At 45.3% G+C, this 24,356-nt stretch overlaps 1 protein-coding gene across 1 annotated transcript; it reads left to right on the forward strand.

The window, feature by feature from the left end:
- Nucleotides 1-1,449: 1,449 nt before the first annotated feature.
- On the forward strand, nt 1,450-22,328 carry LOC144099320 (putative acetylcholine receptor chaperone). Its single transcript, XM_077632537.1, is given in 4 exon segments — nt 1,450-1,643; nt 3,577-3,712; nt 17,406-17,447; nt 17,450-22,328. Coding segments are annotated over 4 exon segments (672 nt in total). The 5' UTR covers nt 1,450-1,532; the 3' UTR covers nt 17,833-22,328.
- Nucleotides 22,329-24,356: the final 2,028 nt, after the last annotated feature.

Below are 24,356 nucleotides of genomic sequence, written 5' to 3' on the forward strand. Positions count from 1 at the left end.
TTTCTTTTAAGGCCAATAAATAAAGCTGCGCAAATCCTACCTTCCTGAAAACAGCGCTGCTAGCGGTCTTTCGAGACGATCTACAACATTTCTATTGACACTTTATTCCTCAAGTCAATCATTAAAGAGTTGGCTAATTAGTATAAGCTAATTAATTAACATTGAAGAAAGAAAAATGCTGCAGACTAGGCCACGCCACTCTGAACAATTCCCATTGGTTTCACTGGGGCTGGGACACGTTTGAATGCCTGGTTACATTTAGCCGGGGCACCTGGTATATACTCGATTAACGTTAAAACTAAACTTTGTTCTAATATTGTATTCTAGATTATTACTTATTATATCGTTTGAATCATAACCATAAAACATTGGAAATATATTTCAAGCAGTGTCTCGCAAATTTTTTCCCGCTGTTCTGACAGTAGAGATGTTATTCAAAGTACTTCGCTACACCCGCCTTAGATCGCTTGCCCAGCACCATTATTTTGTAAGAAAACGTTCCTTATTACCCATTCACCACTATTAATCACGGGGCACTCTTCAACAATGGTTCTACAAGCTTGTCTCCATGGTATCGTTCAGAGGTGAGTGAGCTGCACGTATTGGTTGTGGTGTAGTATTGTCGAACTCAAGTGTCGCCTTCGTTGTTGGTCCACGTAAACTGTTTAGTTCAGTGCCTTCACAACTGGTGGGCCTGCATGCTCTTGCAAAGTTTCTGTACTATTTTAGAAAAAGTTGATGAATTTCTGGTTTAACTGTTCAATTAAGGTTAGGGTAAGATTATCCCACGTTTATTTGTAACGCTTGAAACGTTAGAAAGAAAAGACAGCAAAAACAATATAGGAACGTGTGACCAAAGAAGAAAATTGGCGGTGATATAGCTCTGGGTAAACTATAGTGAACTAGAATATATTATTCTAGTTAACTATAGGGTAAACCTGGAGGGACGCGCTAGCTACAGCTGGCGGAGTGGAACTTGGTCTCGTGACCGACCACGTGACGAACCACGTGATCAGCGCAGCCGCAGGGTGTCGGCGCGCCACGCTGAAGGCTCGAAATGCTAGTGTAATGTAGATCAAATGAAACGAAAACAAAATTAATCGCCATGCCCTTGCTCCGCTTTTTGAATTTCCCGCTAATGGCGGTACGTACACGCCGCGTCCTACAGCGGAATTGATGCGAAACATGATACCCTATTTTCGGTTTCGTTTCTACGTGAACCTACTGGTACATAAACGTGTTCCAAGTCTTAAACATAATTTACGTCATACATAAAACCAAGTAAATATTATTATATGTTAGAAGAAATTATTTGAAAGACAAATTTAGCGAAAAGTTTAAATAGTGCTACGTTATCGACTACAGCGCTACTTTTGTACGTGCGGAATCTTTTATGACTTTGACCTCCAGTGTGCGGCCGGCACCAATACTAAGGTGTTCTACAGTTCTCTTCGTAGCATCTAATGTGTGCGGGGAAGCGGTAGTCGCAGGGTAAAGCAGCAGTTATTTGCCCGTGAAAAAGCGACTTCATCATGAGGTCCATCGTGCTGACCACTCTCTCAGTATTCCTGGGACTTTTCTTCATTTTCGTGGGCTCGATGAAAGTCACACCGAATATCAACCGGGAGATGCACCGGGAGATCGTACGTGACGAATCCTCCATTCGTGTATCGGTGCGGCCGCTTTGCGGAAGCCTGATCGGCATGTTTCGGCATTTTCTCTGAGCGCGATTTATTTCTTATCGCTTAAAGAACGTGGCCACATCGTTGCAGCTCTAGCAAAAGTGTGCGGTTGCGCGCGCGCGCGTTGAGCGGCCGAGCGGCCGAGAGTGCATGAGGCTTCCGCAAAGCGGACTACTGTGGTTGGTACCTTTTACTTCTATTTTCAGCGCAAAAACCCGCGCGATGCCACGCTGCAAGTGCGGCTGAACATGAGTGTGCGCTGCATCACTGTAGGATAGATCTATGGATGGAATGTTTTGCACATGCATTAACTTGCGGCGTCGTGGAAAGCGCGAGAGGTGATTCTTGGAGCATGTCCAGCTATCTGCCGTTTCTCTTTGGCGATCCAGCTGAAGCTGTACTTTTATTTTTGATACTGGCCGTAATACAGAGTGCTCTGTGCTGTTGAGGCGAGAAAGCTACGAAGTAATGCATCCTGTTGCATTTCGTTAAAAAAAAACAGAAAAAGAAGAAAATACAGAGGTATATTGCTTTACGAATTGTAACTTTTCAAAGAATGGAATTAAATTTGACGGCTTTTTAACTGCGATCTGGAGGCATTAGCTAGGTATGTACTTTGCTTTGTGCATACGTGCAAAATTTAGTGTAATATCACAATCTGGCAAGTATATATGTATTCAAATATTATAGGTATGTTATTATACATTGTCATGTGCAGAAATTGCTCCTCTCCTTCCCTCTTTTGTTTGTTTTTTAGGTCATACCAAAGTAGTCGTCTTTCTTATGTTTGCTTTTTATCATGTCACATGCCACAAAATTTATGCCAACGGTCATTGAGGCGAACAGTAGTGTATGTAATGTGACACAAGCTATATATGCTCTTGTCATAATCAGAATGGCCATGTAGTCAGCAATTGCTGCTAGTGTTTACTGCATTGCTGTGCCTAAGCCGTGAAAGCTGTTGTGCAACTAGGACATTGTGCCAGTTTTTCTTTTCTGCATTCTTTGTGGCTTTTAATTTTGCCCCTTCTGTATTTGACAGTGTTTACCAATCAACTACATGACACTGTAGCCCACACCTTAAAAAGGAGCGGAAACTGCAAGATTATCATTTGCTTTTTTGTGACTGAAATAATCTGTAAGCAGCAAGCAGTTCTTGGTCACAGTGTGTAATCATTAACACCAATTAGTTAATATATGAGGTTTATTTTACTTTGGAGTTTGGTAGTCTTTCATATATTCAAGCCTTGTGCAACCAACAGCAGTGTGATGCTAAAAAGTAAATTGACAAACAAAAACCGTTTTTTTTTTTTACTTATGTATTGTCCCAGTGAGATAAGACTGTCACAGTGAGCTGCGGTGAGAAGAGGTGATTATGCAAATAGCCATATCACGGTCACTGCCTTCATAGCATGACTTTGACTGACCTGTGACTGATGTTGCTGTGCACTTATAACCTTTGGGTTCTCTGGAACCTTCATAACTATCATTTCACAGTGAACAAAATTTAGTGCACTGTAGTTTGGAGAGCGAGAGACAAGGCAGGCAGAGAGGTTGTTCTTTTTTTCAGGCATGCATTTGACAGTCTGTGTGCCGCCATCTTCGGATACATGCTGCTAAATGTGCAATGTTGCGTCAGAGCACCTAGCTTTCAGCTACGGAAATTTAAATTGCTTACCGAAAAAAACTTCATAAAAAATGTGACTTGTGTTCTTCGGGAAACCTACTCCTACTTTGTACTTCATGATTAGCCACAACTAATTTGTTTTGAAAGGGGAAAAATTAGCAATAATCGAAGTATATTAAGATTTGTTGCTTCTGTATGCATGCCTTTGATGGCGCAAAATTTTTCTTGGCATACAAACTGTCACTTTTCTTCGTGGACTTCTTCCAGAGACGCAACTTTGTGCAGTACTCCAAGGTGTTTCCTCTCAGCAAGCTACTCAACTTCAAGATGAACCCCAAGTTCTACCGGCTCTTCATTGGCTGGTCTGAGGTGGTGTGTGGCACCATCTTGGTCCTGGTACCAGGTGCGTACGGCGCTGCTGCGTGTGACAGAGTGGAGCTAATGAAAAGTGGTCTAAACCGAATCGAGTACGTATTGGGTAACCCTGCTACCTAACTGAATCAAACAACGATAGGGTCATATCAAATAACAATGGAACATTCGGTGCCTAATGTTGTGATGCTTGCACACTTTTACTGACAATGCCATTTTATGAATTGCTTCCAAAAACAATGTAAAAAATAAGTTTTTTTACATAAAACAATGTTTTTTATGAAAATAAGCCAGCTGGGGACTTGAAGGTTGAGAAAAATCTGCAGACATGTTACCATGTTGGCGTAACTAGAAAAATGCAGAACTGAAGAAGCTTAAATAAATGTGAGAAAAAAAATGTGACTTTTGGCACTACTTGAATATGGGTGCCAGTAGAAAAACAAGGTACGGCATGTTGACATCAGGTGAGAAACAAAGCATCATTTGAAACACGTACTAGTTACTCATAGTGCCTATCAAGCATGAGCAAGTGTGCAGCTGGATCAAGGTGTTGGCACCAGATGGAGAAAACGGTGAAAAGATGGAGTCAAGACTAGACTTGATAACATGATACAGTCATGTGAATGACAAAAATTAACTGAGGCTTTATTGGAATTGAAAGCTGGTGTTACAGACATATAAAAATAAGCAAGCAGATGAAACTAAATTTTTGGTCGAGAAATGATGTAGGTGCAGAAGGTCGGAAGCAGCAAGCACACAAACAATAATGCGAAGGAAAATCACTTCAGATAGTACAGAAAGAGTATGTGCAAACCGTAGTTCATTATGAACAGAACCGTAGTACGCAAACAAAGTTTCAGATACATAAAAACAATCTGAGACTTTCATTTACGTCATAAAGAAAGCAAGCTGGGATTTTGCATTAACCCATGGTTGTATTCAATTAAACTGAGGTACAGTCAGTGTACTAACTGTAGCCAAAAAGCAGTTGTAGTAGCTCAGCACCTACTATTATAAGTAAGGTGATAAAAGAACAAAATGACAAAACAACTTCGTGTCTGCTTAGAAATGAATGCTGTATTGTGAATGATGATTGGTTACATACACCTAATCCCCCTCATTTTCAGGCACAGCCTGATTCTTTTAGACTTCTACACCCTGAGAGAGTTTTAGAAAAGTCGTCTTAAATCCAATCTGTGCCCAAAACTGGCTTTTTGAAAGACAGTTTGCTTCTGAAAATCGCTGAACTACCGTGAAGAAACTAGCAGCAGTCACAAATCCATTTCAGAGAGGCATGCACTGTTATTGTTAATCGTGTAACCCTTGTTGCTCTAATTGTTCCCCTTTGATCACCTGTGGGTAAGGCATACCTTCACTTCCAAATAAGGTCGATAAATATCTGGTGAGAAGTACCTGATAAAACCTAGGCAATAGATGGCCGGTTGGCATTACTGCACCTAATGCTATCTGTCGCTTTCTTGTGCTCCTGTAATGGTGTTTTGCTTGTGACAGTTGGTGACAGTGAAGCTAAAAAATGATTTCGCCATTACGATGTAGGCAGAGGACCCGGATGTCTGGAATGAGCTCACAAAGGCAACAAATATAGGCGGTCAAGCAAGCGAAAGACAGTTCCCAGTGAAAGACAAGAAAGCAGCGCGTAGGGTCGTAAAAATGCTCTCGCTGAAGCCTGACTGTTTTGTGAAATGGAACAGTTGTGTGGCCTGCAATAAAGGAGTGCTCGTGAATAATGCGGTGAATTGCAAAAATAACATGAAAAAACCCAGATTATAGAAGAGTTTAAAGAAAAACCTAATTTTTACCATATTTTTGAACAAGAGAATAATGCCCAGTTTTCCTACCTTGACTTCTGAAGAATATAAAACCTGGAAATGAAGGGACGTACATGTACTACAGCCCCACAAGAGTTGTTGCAGGATTGAGGATGTGAAATGGTACAAAATTGTAGACTTGCAACTGCATTCAAGAATAGCTGTTATTGTAGCAAGCACAGTTGGATGGACAGGGGGTTTCAGTCATTCAGTAACACAATGGAAGAAGCTGAATTTTAACATATCAGTATGGGCCAACTAACGTGATGGGCTTTGCCAAAGTCAGAGAAAACCACAAGACAGTGTTGCTTGTGTATGAATGCTCCCAATACTATATTTGAAGGATGAACAAAATTATCAGCATTTACATGACAGTGTTTTCGAAAAAAGATTATTTCCCGACTTTCTCGAGAGCTGCTGTGGTGTCTTTCGGGCATGTGGCTGTCTTCATATGTAATGGATAGGTTGATCCTATGGCCAAGGCCCTTGGTTCTCAAATACGAGTCTGCAGTCACCTTGAGGTAGATGAAAACATTTCTGTGGTTCATGATCCCATCAGTCCTCAGTGAAGCTTCTACTTTTTAACAACTGAATGACAAGGCCATATAAAGTAAATGTTATCTAGCCATATTCAACATATGCTTTTGGCAGGTTGAATGTTATGTGTGTATTTGTTTAAAAATCTAGACTTAAAAAGTGTGATAGCACTATGTGTTACTGTACACAAGAAAAGTAACATTGTGCAGAGTTCATTTGGATCAATATGATTCTTAATAAGGCAAAGGCAGATATGTGACATCAGTACAGTCTGTCACATTGTCGCAGCTTTTTAATTCATCACCACTCATAATAGTGCCCCAATTGCCACGGCCCAGTATGTAGGTGGTGGTGTCGCTTGCACCGTCACACGATTCTTCCACAGCACTTCTCACTGACTTGCGTTGTGACCCTCAGCCTTAGCTGATTATATCACTGTCAACCGAGTTCATTTTATTGCAGGCCAAAGGCTTCTCTTTGAGATTGACACTAATCCAAGCCTTGTGCCAGTCATGGCTGCTCTATCGCTTCAAATTTCTCAACCTCATTCTCCCAGTTTGCCACCTTTGACTGAGTTTTCCTTACCTTGGTAGCTAGTCTGTCTCTCTAATGAAATACCGAATGTGTGTTCTACGCATAACAAAATCTGCCCAAGTCAGTTTCTCCTTTATAGTTCAACTTTAATTGCTTTCAGCTTTAATGCCAAATCCTGCATTCTCTAGTGTTGTTGGTTAATGTTTTTTGGGAAAAAAAAGACACATCATGGCTAAGAAAATTCAACTTGAAAATTTTCCTGCCTCTCCTTTTAACCTCGTGACACCTACACTGAGGAGGACTGGTTGCCATCGTGTTGAAGTGCATGAGAGTCTACCATGGCCTCTGAGATCTACAGCCAAAGTTCATTGTTGATGTACGCAGTTTACTTACAAAATTGCTGTGTGACGGCAACATCCGTGTTTTTGGATCTTTTCTAGCTTTTAAAAGTGTGGTTTTCTATGAGAGTGGTCTCTTTGTCGTTAGAATGCCGCAGTTTATCGATTTAAGCCAACTTCAATTTATCCCCAGTGTAATAAGAAACGTCTTACAAAGCACTGCGACGAACAACCAGCTGTCAGTCCAGGTACAGGCAAGAGGCAACGTTCAGTCCAGAGCACGCATGAGGGACCGAGCGTTTGGCGCTCGAGGTTCGGAGTGTTCGGTAAGCGCCAGCCTCTGAAGATTCCAAAGCCAAAGGCCAGTCTTACAATTCTCCCCGGGCGAAAGGGCGCCATCCTGGCGGCCTAGGGCGATGTGACGACGGCGGGGTCGTAGTATGGTTTGAGGCGGGTCATATGGAAAATGGCGCGGCCTCGGCGACGATGGTAAGGGGATGACGTAAGGGGTTCGATGAGGTAATTGACGGGGGATGTCTGCTGAAGAATACGGTTGGGTCCCTGGTACTTGCTAACAAGTTTGGAGGAAAGGCCGGGACCTGAGGAGGGTACCCAGAGCCAGACCAAAGAGCCAGGAAGGTAAGCGGGAGGAAGTGCAGGGAGATAACGGGTGCTTTTCTGCTGCTGCTGGGCGTGAGACGTGAAGGACTGAGCAAGCTGTCGGCATTCTTCGGCATAAGTTGCGGCTTGAGAAAGAGTTGTAAATTCGGAAGCATCAGGGCGGTAGGGTAGGATGGTGTCAATTGTGCAAGAAGGCTCACGGCCCTACAGGAGAAAGTACGGAGAGAATCCGGTGGTGGCTTGAGGAGCGGAGTTATAAGCGTATGTGACAAAAGGGAGAACACGGTCTCAGTTACAATGGTCGGAAGCAACATACATGGCCAGCATGTTGCCGAGGGTGCGGTTAAAATGCTCAACCATGCCATTTGTCTGGGTATGATAGACGGAGCTGGTGCGGTGAATGACGTTGCATTCCTGAAGGAGAGCTTCTGCAACTTCAGAGAGGAAGGCCAGACCTCTATCATTGAACAGGTCTTTGGGCGCACCATGGCGAAGAATGATGGGGTGGAGAATGAAGGATGTAATGTCGTGGGCTGTAGCGGATGGTAAAGGCGACGGCGGGCAGTGGGAGTGGGGATGGTAACTGGGAGAAGAAGAATCCGGAGGTGGCTCGTGTGATGCAGGCGAGGACGACGGCGGAAGGTCGTACATCGGCTCGCGCTTATAATCTTAGGGACCGTGGTCACGACTGCGACACAAACGAGCCACGTGGCCAGCGACGCCACAGGCATAGCAAATAGGGCGGTTGTCTTGTGTGCACCAGGGGTTGGGCGGCTGCGGCTGTGATTGGGGGCAGGCAACCGGATGGTAAGGTGGGTTGCAGGTCGCTGGGGTTCTAACTGCCGGGTAGGTGGCCTGTAGACAGGGGCAGCAGGTGAGGGCCGCGACCGCACCACGGCATCGACGCACGTCAGAGGAGCCGCGATCAGGGGTGGCTGAGGAGGAGGTGGCAAGACTTCAGCGACTTGCTCCTCGATAACACGCTGTAGGTTGGGAGTGAGGGATGGCGCAGGCGTAGGCGGGCAGGTAGACAAAGATAGCTGGCGTGCGACTTCCTCACGTACAAACTGCTGGATGCGCTGGGGGAGCGACTGTTGGTCCAGAGCACCGTCCCCTGGGAGAGCCAAGCTGAAAAGTGTGGCCTCCTGAAAGCCTGCACGTCAGGTGGAAAGGCGCTGTTTGCGCAGCTCATCAAAGCTTTGGCAGTAGCTTATGATATCGGAGACAGTCTGGGGATCCTTGGCAACGAGCATCTGGAAGGCATCATACTCAATGCCTTTCATAATATGTCTGATTTTGTCGGCCTCGCTCATAGAAGGGTTGACACGCTTGCAGAGGTCGATGACATCTTCTATATAACTGGTGAAGTTTTCACCGGTTTGCTGGGCCTGACTTCGCAAGCGTTGCTCGGCGCGAAGCTTACACACTGCGGGACGGCCAAATACTTCTGTAACACTGGTTTTGAGAGCTGCCCAGCTTGTGATGTCAGCCTTGTGGTTTCGAAACCAGAGAATGGCTACATTGCTCAAATAAAAGATAATGTTTGTGAGCTTGACGCTATCGTCCCATTTATTGTATGCACTTAAGCGTTCATAGGAGGCTAACCAATTCTCCACATCCGTGTCATCTGTGCCGCTGAAGATGGCTGGGTCACGCTGTAGCGCGGCGCCGGAACAGAAGACAGCCGACGGAAGCGGTGAAGCGGTTTGGGTGACGGTCTCAGGCATTGCAGAGGCGCTAGGCAATGCGGGGGTGTGAAGCTCCAGGGCGAGGGGATCGTTGGCACCTCCACCACTTGTAATAAGGAACGTCTTACAAAGCACTGCATCACAAACAACCAGCGGTCAGTCCAGGTACAGACAAGAAGCAGCGTTCTGTCCAGAGCACGCACGAAGGATCGAGCGTTCGGCGTTCGAGCTTCGGAGCGTTCGGCGCTTCTCGTCGTCTTCTCCGTTAAGTGCCAGCCTCTGAAGATTCCAAACCGAAGGCCAGTCTTACACCAGTGTTTCTTTAACAGCCCTCAATCCATGGATATGAAGCAAGTCAAAAGTTACCAAAAGCGAGGAAAGCATAGGGGAATGTTTCTATGTTCTTTTTTTAAACTTGTGGCATTTATTAGTGGGAAATTAATGGTGCAATTACTTTATGGCTGAAACATAACTGACTAGAAAGCAGAATAAAAAAATTGGCGGCGGTTTAGCTCTGGTTAAACCTGGAGTGATGCGATAGCTACAGCTGGCCGAATGGAACTTGCTCAGTTGAATTGCAAAGGCAGTCTTCGCTGCTCCTTTTCGCTGGGCGTTCCTTCTTCATCTTCGTCCCACTTGACACGGCGCGTGCGCACAGCTATGGCGGCTCGGTTTTGCTGGTGCGCCGTGCCGTCGGCAGCAGCAGTTGCTCTGCACCACGTGGTTGGTCACGTGACCAGCCAGGTGACGAACCACGTGATCAGTCATGGCGCCGCACCGTTGCCAGCTGCTCTGCATGACGTGAACAACCACCTGACAGCATAGTGGCGCAGCCACAGGGTGGCAGCACAGCCACGGGGCAACGGTGCCGCCACACTGAAGGCTCGAAATGCTACCGTAATGTAGCTATGGCTACAAAACAACCATATGCCGCTGGTGGGATCCAAACTGATGACCTCCGAATTTTGCGTCCAGTGCTCTACCAACTAAGCTATCGTGGTGGCTGTTCAGTTGTCTACTTTCAGGTGTATTTATTTTGCATGTGACTTTGCCGTGAGAGTGTTCGCTTGCGCCACTCTTGTTCATAGCAGTGGAAGCAGTATGCCCTGTAATACTGCTAGTGCCACATAGAACGTGATTGAACTCAGAGTGCCGAAGCTTTGAAGGTTAGTTGAAGTGGTACCTAGGCTGGTATACCTCACTGGTTACCTTTCTCAGCTGCACAATGCCATAAGCATTAATCTCTCTCTTAATGGCTGACTCCACCTACATTTTTTTGGTCGTGCTGAAAGATTTTAATTTTGCAAAAAGCCTTTTTTGTGTTTTTCCTTTGTCCTCCTGGTATGTTGCATTGTTTCTGAATCACATACTTATCTTCTGACATTCCTTTGCAAATTCTCAAATTTCTGGCCAAAAGAAATATGTAGTTTTCACACTGCTTTGCACCTTTTAAAGGTATGCTGAGGGATACTTTTTTTTTCTGTTGGAAAATTTGATTGCTGGGCTTTTGTGGCTCTGTTGACCTTTTGTCGGCAGCAGTCGACGATGTATTTATTTCTGAGAAATTTAGATTTGAGAGTTGTAATACTTCATACCACCACTGAGTTACAACTTGTCACGTTGATGACATCGAGGCTGTTACGGACTCCGTGATTGTTGATAACAATTGCATTGCAATGGCATCTAGCCTCAAAGATCTATATTGAAAAAAAAAGCATTGATATCATCGTATTTTGCTTGTAAATTTACCAGTACCATTGATTTCATGGTATTTCATCTTTAGAGCATTAGGTCTTAATTAGCTTGTTCCTCAGTTTCATGCTGTCATAAGCGACCACAGCACCACCTGCCTCAGTTGGCAAGTGGAAAGAGTGAAATCCCCTGCTCCACATTTAGGGGACATTTAGGGGAGAAGAGGGATATGGAGAGAGGACAGCAGGGTGGAAGGTGGCCTAATAGCATGGGTGTCCACCTTGGTGGGGGGAAGCCGTTGGTTCGAAACTGCCAGACAAGATCGGGTACATGCGTCTCTAACTGTCACTGCTGTGAGCGATCTTTTGAAAAAAGTTCACTTCAGAGTATCAGTGCAGTCCTGGGCAAGTTTGGATTCACCTCTGGCTGTCTGACTTTGTGTGAAAAAAAACAACAAAACATCTGCAAAAATTTCCTTGCTGTTGCACACCACAGCTAATGCTCAAACATTTGCATTGCACACTCGTTGCCATCCTGTAATATTTTTTCTTTTCTAGCTTACGAAAGCTCTAATTTGAGTCAGAGTAGACTCTTTTTGACTAGAAATCAATAATTAATTGATATAGATCTACTTGAATTTAAACTCACTGACCATTTAAGACAGCAGGGAGTACTTCTCCCCATCTTCTGAGTGCATTTCTCAGTGCTTGATTTTGAATGCTACTGTTCTCTGATTACCCAGTACTTCGTGGTGTGTCTTTTTAGCTGTTTTAATCCTCCTTTAATGTGGTGGTGGTTAGAAGCTACATTGACTGATTGACTGGAGATGCAAGCTTGATGTAATAGAAAACACTGCCTGAGTGGACCAGTTTTGAAATGCAGCATCGGGATTCAGGTAGCTGAAATTCTTTCACTGGTTTGGATTAACTAGAAGTACTAACTATCCCAGTTTAAACTATAGTTTAAAGATGGACTGTTAGAACTTCATCGACAGATAAAGAAGAAGACACCATCATCGTTGCGTCTCATTCACGAGCTGCTGTTCGCTCGCAGTCGGTCGCTCAAGGTCTCGTTAAAGGAATCTATCGCCCTGATGCTCGTCTCCGATCTCCAACTTCTGTATACAGGCTTTTACAGTGCTGTATCGTGAAGGCTACCATCTTTGATCACGTGATCACACCGCCATTACACGCTTCCTGACTACTCGGCGCGCGCCTCTTCGCAATGGCTGCTGCGCCTGATGGTTCAGTTCTGACAGGCAGTGTTTCGGCTCATACGGTTGTAAATGAGTGGGCAGACGACACTATGGTTTGGTCAAAGCTTCGAATGACGTGTGAGAGCCCTAATTTGATCCCTTGAGGTGTGAAAACATGATCGGGCTTCATGTCGCGAAGAGCCGCTCAGCTCTCCTTCTTCGAGCCAAGGGATGGATCGCCTGAATGCTCGTCTTTGCTCAGCTGAAATCTTTGCTGAATGTTTTTATTTATTTACAACGGCAAGGTTTAATGCTCGCAGATCGTTGTCGTGTTATGTACATGCATGCAGACACCGCTCTAAAACGCTCACATGCACATCGTACGCATTTGTTTACAACCTGTTAGCGGTGCTTAGGAAACCTAGAATATTTTCTACTGTTAAGCACAGAAGCTGGCGTGCAATTGTTTCGAAGGATTCCGCGATATTATTGTTAGAATGTGCGCATGGAAATGCATTAATACTACACGAAGTTCACAATTATGTCAGCCTCACATATAAAATTGTGGTACGCAAGTGAGAACCACAAAGCACACCAGCCGTAACGTAAATGCTTTATTCCGAATATGGTCCACTAAATCCGCTCTACTTGAAGCGAAATTCAACAGTAGCACGATCGACGTCATGTAATACACGGACTGGCGGTAACTGTTGTCCGCTCGCACACCTGTGCACTCCATAATCTGCAGTAGTGGTATGTAGGAGCGTAAGTCATCTGTCTTTGCTGTTCCTAATTCGCCCTGTGGCGCTCCTCTTACTAAAGACCGCACACCTTAACTTACAAACAATGGGGTCTCGCTGCACACGCGGGAACAACTGCACAGCATCTGAAAAGCTCAAGTGACGGTTTCGGTGGTGGAACAGCTTGTTCATGCGACTTCGTTAGGCACTTGCCCTCGCAGATTTTCCTAGATCCAAACCTTTCTTCTTATATTGGCTATGTAGCGCTGGCAAACGTGTTTGTTGCGTTCGCCCATTCGGAAGAGTGCATGCCGAACGGGCGCGACAGAGGCAGTATGTCCTTGTACACTTCGGTTCCGTGATGATCGCAAACGATCTCATTCCACACCTTTTAACTCTCCGTTGCAATTCTTGCAATCCACAGCACAGCACGTATTTCCTCTGCCTTTCCACATATTCATAGAAAGACACATTTGGCACCACCCGCAATATTTCCACTGCTGCGTCGAGGCGTACACGCTGGCGACTTACAAGGCCCGTAATGGCGCCGTGTTCCTAGCACGCCTATGGCGCCATCTGGTCTCAAGCAGAAGAGCCGCGTGCTGTAAACGGTCTACGAAGGCAGGGGGACCCATAGGTTCACTATATGGTGCCGAAACCCGGAAAAGACCTGAACAAGGTCAACCTAGGTGATGCAAACAAGCTGCTCCCGTTTTCTGAAGATTCGGGGCTCTTGCAACTTATGTGTAGAGGCTCCCTGCTTCAGCGGACAGAATCGACAGACTCCTTCGAAGACATCAGGGTCTCTGCTCACAGCTTAATGCCATCTTGGACGAAGCATAAGCAGCGCTACGATGGGCACCAGATCTTCCTGCTTCGGAGGTCAACGTTCTACTTGAAAGGCTTGAAGCATTATACCGTCAGGTTCAGAAGCTCAACGAAATGACCATCGACGAGGCGCCAGATGACCTGGTCAAACGTGAGACGGAAGAGGGGGGGGCACTTAATGACAAGGTGGTTAGAATGACAGCGATGCTGTGTTCAAGTTGCAGCCTGACCGGCTACCCCAGTGCCTTAGTATACTAGCGACTGCACCACGCCTTACAGTAAGTGTAGGCGGCCGTAGCTAGACTTCATGAAGTTTGACGGGAACCGTAAGTCTTGGCAGTGCTTCTGGGTGCAGTTCAAATCAGCCATCCATGAGACCAATGTGCTCAGTGCTGCTTGATAAGTTCAATTACCTGACCGGCCTTGTGACTGGAGAAGCGGCATCGGCCATTTCAGGTCTGCAGCCCATTGAAGCTTGCTATAAGGACACCATCGGTGATCAACAGCTCATCATACAGGACCATCTTAATAGCCTACTGGATCTGAAATTGGTATCCTCGTCTTTTGTCATTCGACAACTGCAGCACCTCTATGATGAGGTCCAGGTACACATAAGAAACATAAAAGCCCTCGGCATGAGCTTAGGCACATAATGTTCCATGCTGCGTGAGATCTCGCTGAGAACTGTTTCGACGGATCTGGTCCTCCGATATCACGAGAGTCGCATATCATCGAGACTGCATAGCTTTGACCGCGCTGATTCACTGGAATAAGGTAAATGTATCGACCATTCGACACATTCGGAACAGGAGTGTCAGAAGCTTTGGAGTTCTTTGACCAACAAGTACTGTTCAAAGAGACCGTGGTGGCAAACCCACAACCAGGATGGCCGCTGGACATCGTCAGGGCATCAGACATCCGAAGGCCTCCGTATCAGCATAGCCCTTCGATCACAGCCACGCTTCAGAGCACCAAAAGCAGTGCTTATTTCATAAGTTGGACAGACACTACGCAGAAGATTGTGACTCTCAAAGAATAAGCTTATCCCACAAGAAGGAGCTTCTCACTAGACGGACTGCTGTTTTCGTTGCCTAAAGCGTGGACATGTGGCAAAGGATTGCAGAGGTCGCATCAGATGCAAAAAGCATTCAAGGAGGCATGTGACGTCTATGTGCAGGTCTGACACCGCCAACAGTGACAGCAGTAAGGTCACGTCTGCATCTGTCACCCTCATCTCAAAGCAAACTGTATCAGTTGTGCCCTTGCAGGCCTTGACAGCCAAAATAACAGGGACCACAGCATTTGGTCACTATCGGATCCTCTTCTATGGTGGAAGCAAATGCAGCTTCATTACAGCTGATGTTTCGCAGAAACTAGGATCCGAATTTATAGGAAAGGAATCAGTGACAGCCAGTGTTTTTCGGGGTCAACAAGGAAAGAAGATGCTCAGAAAGATATGTGGGCTCCACGGCCCTTGCACATTGAGACCTCAGAAGCGAGTACTATATGCGCCGAGCGTCTCCCCATACCAGATAACTTTGTCATTCAAGAAATGACTAAGACGGGCTTACACCCAAGTGCTATCCAGCCAATATAGTGATGATGGCCAAGTATCGATCCTAGTTGACGCAGACTTTTATTTCGACATTTTGAATTGACTAAAAAGCCATCGAAACAAAGAGGTTAGGATGGACTGTTCAAGGCTCATTGCCTTTACAAGCGACAGTGGTTCGCTGTGCCAATTTGGTTGTTCAAAAAGTTTCGGTCGAGCCGCAACAAATTTCAAAGGCTTTGACTTGCTCCTGGAAGCTTGAAAGCATTGGCGTCAGGGGCGAAGACATGCAGCAGTTTGATCTCGGTCCAGTTTTGACAGACTTCAAAAGAAACTTTCGGAAAATAGATCGGTGGTACAAAATCTTGCTTCTGTGAAAGGAGCACGTCGACATAGCTGACAACCACGCCGTTTCTGCGAAGCTGCTGCTTACTGTAATGAGCAAACTCAATGACACGCCACTTTTGGGGGCGTATGCCAGTTCTTTTGCTGGTAAAGAAATTGACGGAGCGCTTATGCATGTATTTTCCTGTCTTGAATTATAAAAAGTCTCCGTGATTTCCCACTGAAATCGTTCTTTATGAACTGATAAAATTTCAGCTTGCACATAAAGGGGATTACATTTTTCTTACACTCTGGCTTACATTCCGGCATACAATCCAGCTTACAATCATTACATCCATGACAATGGTCAACCAAATGTGATGACTTCGACCCTGGGAGCGATTTTTCATCTTTTAGCCACACATCCACACAGCGTACGTGCCTTGCCTATGTATAGGTCTTGTCACAGGAAACAGGCAGCTGATAAAGCACACCCGTTTTGCAAGGGATGAACCCCGAATTATGGCATGCCTTACACCTTTTCTTATTTTTATTTTGTCCTCCTAGGTTCTCTATTATTCTGGTGACTAGGCTGCACACTTTCTTGAGCTTGTTTTGGAGCCAGAAAGATTACCTGTACACCATAGTGCCTGGCCACATTGCTAAGATTGTGTAAAAGTTGATGCTTGTATGGTATCACCACCTTTTTCTCTTTACCTTGTCGTCCATTGCCTTCTTTGGTGCAATATCTTTTACCACGCGGATATGTTTTTCACATGCAAAACTGGTTGCGCTGTCCAAATAGCCTGATGTCTTTATTCTGTTTACCTGTTCATGAAAGCTTTTAGTCATGCCATGCATGCAGGACTTTACCAGGACTGAACGTACGCATGAGAGTACAATGCCATTTTTTACAACTTTCGAGTGGCCTGAGGCGCTATGTAGTAAGGGTTTGACTGATTGCAGATGATAGTGCCAACAAACATGCCTCTGGTGAAAGACAGCAGCACATCTAGACACTGTAATTTATCTAAGGCTGGTAATTCGAATGTGAACATGAGACCATGCCCAAATTCTCGGAAGACCTTTAAAATATTCACAACTTTGCCTGTGAAGCATGGGCCATCCACAAACACCAGGTAGTTGTCCATGTAATAATCTATAATCGCTCATATATTAACTAAATTTGGGCATTTGCTGGGGGGGCGCATGTGATCTGCATGGTTTTTTTTTTGCATGCATTAAGGTGGTTTCAGATGAGTAGACTGCTGCAGCCATCCGTGCCTGATTGTTGGTACAAACTTAGCAGTCGTACATGCACACACACGCACGACCCAAACAGTGAAGAAAACTTGAAACACATATACACATGAACACGCAGAAAAAAAAATAAAACACATAATGCTGCCACAGGCACCGAGCAGTTTTCATAGTAGACTAATAGTGCACCGAAATGAAAATCGCATGTAGAGCAAAGGCAGCTTTGTTCCGGATAGCTAGCCAGATAAGCGAGCCTATGTTAACAGACGGATTAGTAATTGGGCCTAAACCGTGCCTTGTCCGCCTCAGACAAGCACACCTGAAATGGAACCGAAGTTTTCAAGGGGGCTCTGGACGCCCAGGCCTGGTCACTTTGAGGAGTGATGTTTGCATTGCATAGTACGTGGTCCACCCAAACCATCCACCATCCAGTCTGTTCATCTGGACCCACCTTTAGGCTACTGCGGTTCCCCAGAGCTCGTAAGGCTGAGAACCCTTGGTCCTGTCCATTGCCTTTGCAGTTTCTGTGTTCGATACTATGCAGCACCCACCTACCCTCTTCACAAACTGTATGGTTCATGTGCAGGCCGGATCAAGCAGCTGGCCAACGTGATGCTCCTGGTGCTGGTGCTGGTGCTGTGTACACGCATGCTGCCCTGCGAGACAAGTTTGAGCGTATGGCCCCCTCCATCGTGTTCAGCCTCATGCTGGGATGCCGCCTCGTCGTCTTCTACCAGGTGCAGAGCCGTGAGCGCAAGCACGCACTGCTCGGGCGCCAGGCAGCCAATGGCAAACGACCTCCCTCGGCGGCGGCTGCAGCAGCACCGTCTGTGCAGCAGCAGGCACAGGAAGCAGCTGCAGCATCGGCGAGACCCATAGCTCGACTGAGCCACGCTGCTTCTGATCACTGGCAACCATCACTCGGTGGCAAATTTGTTTTCTCTCGGTTTGTACTGCCATATGTCACTACCACTGTGCAAGTGCTGTGTGTGCGTGCACAGATGCCAACTTGAGGCATGTGATTTCATTTTCTCACAGGCACAGCACCACAACTTCTGGCTAAGCACTGTGACTGAGCAGTAGAAAGAACGCATCTCACAACAAACAGATATTTACACCGTACAAGTGGTCCTGTGCACGAGTGGTGCAGCACAGTGTTTTGGACGCAGCAGGTGGCAGTTCAAATGCCCTTGTTGCGTTTAGCTAATTTTTCTCCTTTTTGCTCCTTTGTACTAAGAATTAACTTGCGGTTACTTATGATTACTAAGGGTGTGTGTCTAGATATGAAGGCGACTATGAGTCTGAATCACTGTTCCAAAAAAGTTGCAAAGCAAGCTGTCCGTGCTTATTTAGTTTGATAAATATATAACCAGAGCTAGTGGGTCTGTTCCCTTGAGAGAACACAGTTATGCTAACCTGAGGCCATATTCTGGAAGGATAGTTTTTGGTAGTGTCACATTAAGTCTGCTGTCGTTGGCAGGATGAAGCAAGAGAAATGGATGCTGCGAAACAAATTTGTAGCAGGCAGGCTTTCTGCTTGTGTCGACCTGACAGGATAGGAGTTGTTCAGGTCCTCACAGCAGCTCCAGTGGCTGCGGTAGAATGCATTGTATCGCTGAGTACAATTGCGCAGGTTCAGATTCCTGATACGGTGGCTGCGGCCAGTAGAAATCAAGTACAAAAACACTCATATAATGGGAATTTGTTGCACGGTAAAGCCCTCAGTTGGTTGAAATTAACTTAAAAGCCCTTCGCTGTGGCATGCCTCCTTGGCTAGGTGAAGGTCTGGCGTGAAGGAATGCAATAATTGCTTTTTCTTTTTTTTCGCATTATTGAATGTGCTGAAGGAGGAGGCAACAGAACAGCCTGTTAGAAATTTCTTTTGCTACAGTTGGAAGGCCACCCTTCCGCAAATCATAATTGTTTCAGGTGGATGTGCAGAAAGACCCTCCTGAAGCCAATTTCTAGGCTGTGTGCTTATTCCAGCATGCTGTGTTTGACAAAGCACAGCAGCAGAAACATGATAATGTCAGCATGCATGTGAAGGTATGAAAAGTGTAAACGAAGTAAATTATTTCGGACTGTGGCCTCAGATATATAGGTCACTACTTGCAGAAGCTGTGGAATGTTTTTGTTTCTTCGTCTTTCTTTCTTGTTACATTCGTTATTTTTTTTTCTACATTTCTTTTCTGCCTTGTGCTGAGGAGTTGTAGTCAGTGCATGTGCCAACAGCTTTCGCATCACGGATATTGGTCATGAAATGTAGGCAGCCAAGTTCGAAGCTAATTTCGAAGCATTCATTTCAAGCAGTTCTTTTTTGAAGAAGAAGTAAGGCTGTATGAGACGAGTCAGGTCGTCACATGCTCTTTCCGCCTCCAACAAGAGGCATATATTGGATAGTGTGTGGCACTTAGCTGCAGCAGCCAACAACCCATCAGCTTTCATCTGATTTGGATGCAGAGGATTGGTGTATATAACCTGCAAATGGCGGGGTCCTTTTTTTGGTTGGGGGGAATTGAAATTTCCAAACAAATGACACAGGTAATGATAAATGGTCAGAATAAATAGCCTCTGTTTGATGTTTGTGCTATCCCTAAATTTCCTTTTTGTTTCTGCTCTCAGAGGAGGGCAGAAAAGGAACTTGCTGCACAGCTGGGGCATACCAGTGGTTGTTGTGTGCATTGAGTGCATTGAAAGTTCCGTTTCACTCAAAGCTGATTCCCTGATGGCAGCTGAAGCCTGATGGTGTCTGCATTGCTTTGTTGGCTAAAATCAGCAGCTCAGCTATGGCTTGTTTACTGGCTAACGTATTACCCTGGGTATTAAAGACTTGCATATTGTAGCTCCTTTTTAAACCATTACAAACCTGTGGCACGTTTTGTGCCCTCCTCCTAAGGATGAGCTGTGCCAGTCACTGGCGACTGGAACTTTTAGCCAGCCTTATTTCATGCCGTGAGTGGCTGAGAAATGGAGACAAGAGACAGCTCATCCAAGATGAAGCCAAATCTTCAAGATTGGTGTGCCGGGTGAAAACTGTCTACATAAAGGTTAGAAAGTAAAATGGCAATCAAAATTATTTTGTTTGTTCATGCATGGGATTCCACTAAATTTTGCTAAGTAAGGTATACAAAACAGCGGTTTTTTATCAAAATGAACATTGGTTTGAAGCCAGTTTGTGTAGTGCAGGATTACAGTGAGAAGAAGGCACAGACTACACAATAATACAAGAAAAACTATGCAGTACGGAGGAAATATTGTAGGGTAACAGTCGCAAATATACAAGGGAGCATCACAAGTTTAAGGCACTTAGAACTAATGTAATATAACTGAAATGTGCACAAAAAAATTAGAATCCACTAATCTGAAGCAAAATAAAGCAGCTTTTGAATTCTGCAGTATTAGTCGTTAGGAAAGCTGCCGGTAGGTGGTTACATTTTTATGACATTTTCTGACCGTTCAAATGCCTGGTAAACAAGTAAGGTTAGAGGCATCTTGTTATAATTTTATGAGTTTCATGTGCCTTGCTTCGAATGCCAGTGGTCGTCGTACTGGTGAAATAACGAGGAGTACAGGTGCTGTTGGAAGCGCAGTGCAGAGTCCGAGGCAGAGCCAGGACTGTGTAGCAACAGCCCACAATACGTTACCGCCTTGTGCGTCTGCTTAGGGCCACAGGTGGCTAGAGTTTTGAGAGTGTGTTGGATGTAATAAACAATGTGTGGTTGTAAAAGACGCTTGGTAGCATGCTGTTGGCGCACAGTTGTTTTGAAAGGTAACGCATTGATTTTGTCAGAAGTTTGAAGCCCAAGAGGCTTCCTTCTGGGTTATGCTGCGCGTCTTGTTATCCATTGCGAGGATTCCAAATCTCTTGGAAGGTTTCAAGGTGCAAGGCACTCTTGCACCAAAACCTGGGACTTTTACAGATGCTGCAAGAGCACCACTAAACTGCTCGGATGTTCTACTTTTGACAAAGGCTGTATGTTGATGCTTTCTGTTTACACAGCATTTGGCTTACTTGATGGTAGTTTGTGTTTTTGAGAACAGGCCTATGGTTCTCTATGGTTGACTGTCATTCCATTTTACTGTTTTAATCATGGTGACAGCAGCAACACTCATGCGACTGGCACAGTAGAGATCCAAAATGTAGTAAAAAAAAAGATGAGAATGGAATGGTTGCATTATTCGAGCCACCTACTGTTGTCACGGTCCTTGTCTTTTGAGTGCCCGCTTTTAATCTGCTGACTTTCTTAGATGGCTGGAGATCAGCTGCTGAGGCAGAAAGGAACAGATGGACTCGCACCTTCTGCGCATTTGTTCATTTCCAGCAGAGATCTTCAGTCATGTGCTTTGCTGAAACTTTGTAATGATCCAATATTTTGGAAGATGGCATGCTGGTAAGCCAGAACCTGAGCTCTAAAGTCATTGCATCACATCTGGACAGTTAAGTGAGCCGACTTAAACTCCTCAAAAGTTGTCCGGAACCCTCACTGTTTGACATTATAGCTCCTTAGTCTTGAGTATATGTGCCAGCTTCTAGAAGCTGGCCAGATTTGGTGGCAAAGTTTTGGAAACACTATGACTGCAGAGCTCTGCCTTTACAAGGTGCTAGGAGCAACTGTGTATTATTTTGTTTTAACAACAGGATGAGGGACCAGGGGCAGGGCAGGTATCCCATCCACAATTATTACTAGCATTTCTTAATACAGTCGAAACTAGGTTTAGAAGTGAAACTCACATCAAACATACACATCGTGGTGCATGAGCTCTCAGCATCATTCATGCACTACCACATGTGTGCTGATGCACACATATGGTAGTGCAGTCACAAAAAATGAGTATGTGGAAATGTTTTTGTTGATGCAGCCTTTAAATTGGCATGCTGTGGCGTAACACACAGCTATGGTGTTCATAGGAGCAAATTTTGATGCTTATAGGAGGCGATGCGATTGCATACTTTACAAAGCTGAGTAGTCTAGTGCTATTTCTTTTATAGAAGTGCCTAGTAACAAAAGAATGTCACGAGAGGAGGTGTGATGCAGGCTTTTGTTTTGATAGCTGACTAGTGGCTTGTCAGGTGCAGGTAGCAGTGGCCAAGTTCCAACCATGTTTAGTTGCTGAACTGTTTCTGTGCATTTTATCGTTTTACATGATTTGGAATGACTAGTTATCACTCAATCAAACGCTATCCCCTGGTTATGAGTTCAAAAGTCTAATGTAGGTGTCCAGCAACTACTGCGTATAGCAGTGTACGAGCCAATTTCCAGTATTGTAAATGACTTATTTTTCGTTGGCTCAAGATTACGCAAATTCAGCTACAGCCGAAATCTAGGAATATTTCGGGCACACTAAATTTCACGAAGAAGGAGTGGCTCTGCCACCAGCGCTCTTGTCTTCCCTAGAGGCAAATGCAAAAACACAGCCAACCATGCCCCGCTTTTGTTGCATTGACCTTGGGGACTAGGAAGTAATCAGTAAACAAGAAAAGTCACTAAAGAATACCATTTCTGAAAAAGGAGGGGGGGGGGGGGGGGGACATATTTAGAAGTAATTGCAATTTGTGCTAAGATTGTCAGACCCCTTTTAGACAGGACCTAAACACACCCTTTTTTTAGAAATGCATCATGATCAACACAAAATCTCACTCGGAAAATGCATAAGAAGCCCTTTTTTTTTTTGCGTAGTTATCAGTCAACATTTTGCCCAAACTACGGTATTCGCAGGGCCAGTTTTTCCCCAAGCTTTATGCAATTCGTGCAAAACGCGAAAATTAATTTGCTCTTTATCAATGCACCCCCCTCCTCTCCGTCTCCTACTCGCCCATTTTCACACAGAAAAGAAATTAACGGGCGATCAATGAGATTCCTGCAGGGAGTATGTGTTAGCATTAGTGACACCCCCCTCCCCCCGTGCAACTAGTAATTTGTGTAGATGGACTGAAATCATTACTCCTAACAAGTTTTGGTTTGCTGATTTACTCTGGCATCATTCAGGACACACAAGTGCAGCTGCTTCGGAGATGGGAGGAGAGTATTCAGTACAAGTCCGACCGCTCCAAAGAGCAAATGAGTACTGTAGGCCACCATTTACATTCAACTCTGACCGACACCCTATCGACTAGGGTGTTGCTCTGACCCGAGGCTTCAAACAGCGGTCAAGATTTGCCACAGTGGGCTTTTATTGCTAACGCAATAAGAAAATTCCTCCTCAGTTATGTAGTGACCAGCCTCTGGACTGGCATGTATATGGAACAGCAAAATTATGTTTAAATGCGGACTAATGTGAGTGGACCTCGTGAGTGGAAAAAGTGCAGTCCTCGGGAAGCCAGTACTTATGCAAGCTTTTCATTTCATTTCATTTCATTTATTTTTCCCTTAAAGACCCAAAGGCATTACAAAAGGGGGAAGTAAAATCAAGATTTTTGTGACAGCATCATCATCATCAGCCTGACTACGCCCTCTGCAGGGCAAAGGCCTCTCCTATGTCTCTCCAATTAACCCAGTCCTTTGCCAGCTGTGCCCACAGTATGCCCGCGAACTCCTTAATCTCATCCGCCCACCTGACTTACTGCCACCCCCTGCTACGCTTGCCTTCTCTTGGAATGCACTCCGTTACCCTTAAAGGGACTATGCAATGAATTAAAAGTCGCTTGTAAATGATTTCAATGCTTAGAAATGATGCTAATGAGCATTCACACCAAGTATGAGTCTTCGGAACTGAGCCGGAAATTTATTATGAATTTTAAAAACCGTGTTTTTTAAAACTTGCGGACCGATTGGTGTGCTCGTAGTGACCGATTTTGAAACTAAAATTGTGATAATAGACGTCGCTATACCCATGACGTCAGCAGGCCACCACACGCTGTCATTCGCTGGAGCCACGGCAGCCACGACGTCACGGGCACACTTCCGGTAGCCGTGAACATCGTCTGCTCGTGCCGCCGTGCGACCCTCTCGGACAAGCGCAAGCCAGGGCATTGCCTTCGCGCATATGGTTTCAATTTTCCTCTGTTGCCTCCTTCTGTCAGGAGTTCTGGAGCCACTCGCAGTGTCTTTTTCGTCCGCCCGAGATGAATACGCCTTGCCGTGTCGTCGGCTGCAAACCCAGTGAGTGGCGAAGTGTTGAACTCAGGCATGTTATTCCTAGAGACATGCGTGAGCGAGCTGCCTGGATGGAACGCAGCCGGTACGGCATGAACACATAGGGCTCGATGCCCATCGCGGCTGTAAGAGTGAGCAGTCGCGCCTTGAGTTTCGGGTCCATTACTGCTAACTACAACAGACGGCAAGCAAAGAAACCCGACGCGCGCCGCAATCACACCGCCGACGCTGCTGCTGGGGTGCTAGGAGCGACAACCGGAAGTTGCAAAGGGAACGTCAGCGGATGACGTATTCATGTGTGGGGCCCAGTCCCAGAGCTATTTTCTTTATTTTTGTCTGGTGCCCCGCGTGTACGAGTTCAGGGGGGAGAGGAGGAGCGTAATTTTTAATCGTCTATATCTTCGTTGTTATTGATGCTAGCTTAAAAATTCTTGCACTGGGGT

Source organism: Amblyomma americanum, chromosome 7, assembly GCF_052857255.1.
Source record: "Amblyomma americanum isolate KBUSLIRL-KWMA chromosome 7, ASM5285725v1, whole genome shotgun sequence".
Classification (NCBI taxonomy): Eukaryota; Metazoa; Arthropoda; class Arachnida; order Ixodida; family Ixodidae; genus Amblyomma; species Amblyomma americanum.